Below are 4,197 nucleotides of genomic sequence, written 5' to 3'. Positions count from 1 at the left end.
TTAGTACGAGTATCGCCGAAAAAGTATTGGCGCGAAATTCTTTCTCTGCGGTAATGTAGAAATGGTAATGCAGGAATTAAAAATGTCGATAATCGAAATTACCGACATTATCGATTTTTTTAATTCCGTTCAGATGAGGGCGCTATTCCGTCGGAGTTGGCCCGTCGCTCCAGCATCCCCTTAAGAAGATTGGAAAGATTGCCTCCTTTCACTTCTCCAACAGGCGCCAGGGGGCCTCAATTTAAATATCTCAAATCGTACCTCCCATATTAGTAGAGGAAGTCCATATTATGAGATAGGTTTCTAATATGAGGTAGAAGGTTTTCAATATCCAAATTCAATCACAAATCTTTTTTCGCAACGATTACACAAGCTAACAATGAATTTTCTACTAAACAGATTTCGTTCCAAGGGCAATAAATTCATGGGAATCAACTGATGATGCCTATTAATTTAACAGAAATTCCGCTATCTCATATTAGGATTTTATCTCATAATTGTACAATTATTACATATAAATATGAAATATGATTGTACACATTACATAAATTTGTGATACACATAAGAGTCTGCAGTTTTTGACATACTTGGATCCGTCCCCACCCTGTCAATACAATGCTTCCTTAGCGGTGATAGAGCCTCTTTTATTTCTTCGAAATTCAGTTTTTTCTGTGATAATAAAAATAATTGAATAAGTGGAAAAACCTTGAAACCTTTTAAAATAAATCGTGTATATAAGTTATAAAACAAATACACCAACAAATCTACTTTTACAAAATAATTGTAAAAAATATGCGATTCTATTTATACTTAATTATCTTATAATTTTTAATTGCTAAGTATCGAAGATGTAAGAAGTGTTCAATCAAAATATATTTTAACTCTTTTACTAAAAAGTAAACAAATATTTTTGTGTAATTGTCGATTTTAATAAAAGTCGGAAGAATTGTAGAGTCATCAAAAATATACGCATATTTTTATATATCGACAATGGTGCAACCTTAAGGACGAAAACTACTCTTTGTGTTTATAAGCATAAATAATTAAATCGTTGCATTTAAACTTATATAGAGCTGTTGTCAATGTAAAAATTATAAAATTCTATAATATTTTAAACGCAAGAGTTTAAATGCAACGATTTATATGTAAAGGGAAGTTCATGTCTTTAAAGTGGTAACATTGTCGATTTAACACAAATACATGTTTATTATTTTTTAAAAACTACTCTAAGATTCTACTGACATGAGTTTTATTAAAAGAAACACAAAGTCAGGTTTACCTGTAAGTAAAATATTATGTTTTTTTATATTTGCATCTTCTAGGTGTATGTACAAATTAAATGTTTATTTTATGTACAAGTAAATGTTTATACTAAGCCTTTAATCTCTTACTTCTCAATCCGCAATTTTTTTAAATATTAAAAACATTTAATATTTTTTCAACAATTTGAATATTAAATACAATATTCGATATCAACAAATTTAATGATTTCTTTTAATTTTTTTCATTCATTGGTGTACACTTTTTTTATGGTTTTAAAAGACTTACACACTCTGTATTTTGAAGATACACCATGAGCACGAACGAAATGAAAAAAATTGTATCACTGCCTTTCATTCTTATACGTTGCTTTTAATCTTGTTGAGCTTTCGAAATCTCTTTTTAGAGTGATAAGGTCTCCTGATAAATCTCTAAGTCTGACTCTTGCAAATTGCATGCAAAATACGTTTACTTTTATATACGGAAGTAAAATAGAAGGAGAACCCTTAATTTTGTGAGGTGGCGCATCCTAATACGTCTAAATTACCATTTTGGTTGATGTAATTAACGATACTTAACGCTAAACTGACACCCGAGTCTTATTATCATTCCCGGAGATCGGATAACCACGGCATTATGCAAGTGTATTGTTCGCGGTCTAGCGATTCTGTATTTGACGATGTGCAGTGTATAAGGAAATAAGCATCAAGAAACAAGATGACTCTTTTCTTAGAAACGATTTATATTAATAATTGGCTACAGTTTTCTAACTTTCAAATTAATTTTTTCATCTTCAGCTTTTATCTTTTTACTTTTTTTTCAATTATTCTTTTCATAACTATATGAAATTGTTTTACTTTTAAGCATTACTTTCTTCATTTTAGTTTTATTTGTTTTAATTTTAAAATTTTGAAAAGGAAAATAAATGAAAGCTTCTCAATAACTGTTGATTGTGATAAAAACTGACCGCTAAAGAAAATTTGAGTGAAAGCCCATGGCTAATTTAAAAAAATGAAAGAATCCATTCATTTATAATACTTTTAGGGAATCATTTCTTTCACTTTATTATTTAAATTACTCTAAATTAGAAAACGTTAATTATTAAGACTATTTAGAAACTCTGTGTTTTTTATGATTTATGTAACGTTTTATTATGAATATAATTTGTAATAAAGATGTAATAAAAATATAATTTGATTGGTACTATATGTGTATTTTGTATACTTAAAGAGAATATGATATTTATATATATATATATACATGGTTTTTTATATTTATATGGGAAAGGTTGCCTACATTGGGCTTATTGGCACGCCCAATATAAACCCATGGTCTACAATCCATATACACTGGATCATGTGTCTTCTTTCTTTACCTCTTCACATAAAATAATATATCACTTGTATTGTAGAAATTAAAAGAAATTATTAATTTTCCTAACAGTCTCTAAACTGGTCCAATTTAGTAAACATGCGGTGGTCCAGCTTAGACCATATAAAAAGATGGCGTTACACTAACACACAAAGTTAAATATTAATTTTACAGCATGAAATTAGTAGTTAATAAATGGCACTTGTAAAACCTATTATCAAAAATTTTACTGCTTACTCTATTCTATACAGCAGCTTAAGATCTGTAGGACAATAATTATAACACAAACTGTGAAAAAATAATAATGGTGTTCCTGTTTGATAAAATTGTTTCTGCCCACTGGCCGCTGAGTCACTTGTCTATGGCAGTCGCCAACCAGTAGCATATAAGGAAAAACATTTACTCCTAGATCTCACTTGATAAGGACCTAAACCAAAGGTCAAAATGTTGTGAAAGCTCATTCAATAAATGTGTCCAGCTGAGGTCGATTAAAATTTGAAATTTTATTTATATCAATACTGGCAATCTGAAAAAATATACCATTTTAATTTAAAAATGTCTACACTTTAGTCATCAGTCCCTAAAAGCATATAATATTTTGTATCAAATGTTCGGACAATATCCCTATAGTACTTCTATAAGTTCATGATATTCTTCGAATATTCATACACTATATCCATATTGTGTCGTTAGGAATATTTTTCATGCACAGTGATGGACAGAATGGTTGCGACACTTCTTTTTTAATGAGTTTAGAAACATACATTTAGATTCAGAGTTACATTTCAAAATCTTCTTCTCCAAGGAATATTTTACTCGATGGCCCTTTCGAAATCATTTTGAGCGTTTCCGATCTATTTCTCGAGTTCCTAAACTCATTTTTAAAAAGTGTCGCAACCATTCTGTCCATCACTGTACATGATACAAGTATAAGCTCCAATGTTACTCTATCTCTTCTGCAAAAGTATCTTCTCTACAAAAATATCTTTCCTGCAAAAGTATCTTCTTTACAAAAATATCTTTCCTGCAAAAGTATCTTCTTTACAAAAAATATTTTTATAAAAATATCTTTCCAAAAATACCTTTTCAAAAATATTGTCTCTACAAAAATCTTCTCTACAAAACTATCTTCTCTACAAAAGTAATGATATCATCAACAAATTACGCCAAATATAACAATGGATATTTATATGTATACAGGGTTATGTTATTAAATTAGCGTTGTCAAGGTCACGTGAAGGTCACATCCAATTTTTTAAATGGAACATCCCACTTTTTATTGCACATTCATGCAGCATTCTTCGAGAGCTTTCCAAAACACTGTAACAAAGTATTGCTTCCTCATAGAGGAAGCTTTGTTTTCGTGAAAAAAATTTTTTTCCAGTTTTCTTTGGGAATATGTTTAAAATGTTTTAAAACGTAAAAAAATATATTTTTACAAAATGTCTGTATGTGTGTATGTGTGTATGTGTGTATGTACGCTCATTCGAATGTTTGTGGTTGCTCTAACTTCCGTAAATTTTGAGATATCGGGCTAATTTTTTTTTAAAACGTCGAGAATCGCCC

The 4,197-nt window shown here is 29.5% G+C and overlaps 1 protein-coding gene across 1 annotated transcript in view; it reads right to left on the bottom strand.

The window, feature by feature from the left end:
* The window catches only part of LOC105570978, a 10,707-nt gene extending 10,122 nt beyond the window's left edge, over nt 1–585 (bottom strand). The window contains exon 1 of the mRNA XM_012028438.1: nt 562–585. Coding sequence (XP_011883828.1) covers nt 562–585 — 24 coding nt within the window. The remainder of the gene's footprint in view (nt 1–561) is intronic.
* Between the last annotated feature and the right edge of the window lie 3,612 nt (nt 586–4,197).

Source organism: Vollenhovia emeryi, unplaced genomic scaffold (genome assembly GCF_000949405.1).
Source record: "Vollenhovia emeryi isolate VEMERY1.0 unplaced genomic scaffold, V.emery_V1.0 DF941444.1, whole genome shotgun sequence".
Classification (NCBI taxonomy): domain Eukaryota; kingdom Metazoa; phylum Arthropoda; class Insecta; order Hymenoptera; family Formicidae; genus Vollenhovia; species Vollenhovia emeryi.
The sequence above is the reverse complement of the archived record's forward strand: the minus strand, read 5'-3'. Positions and strand labels throughout refer to the sequence as shown.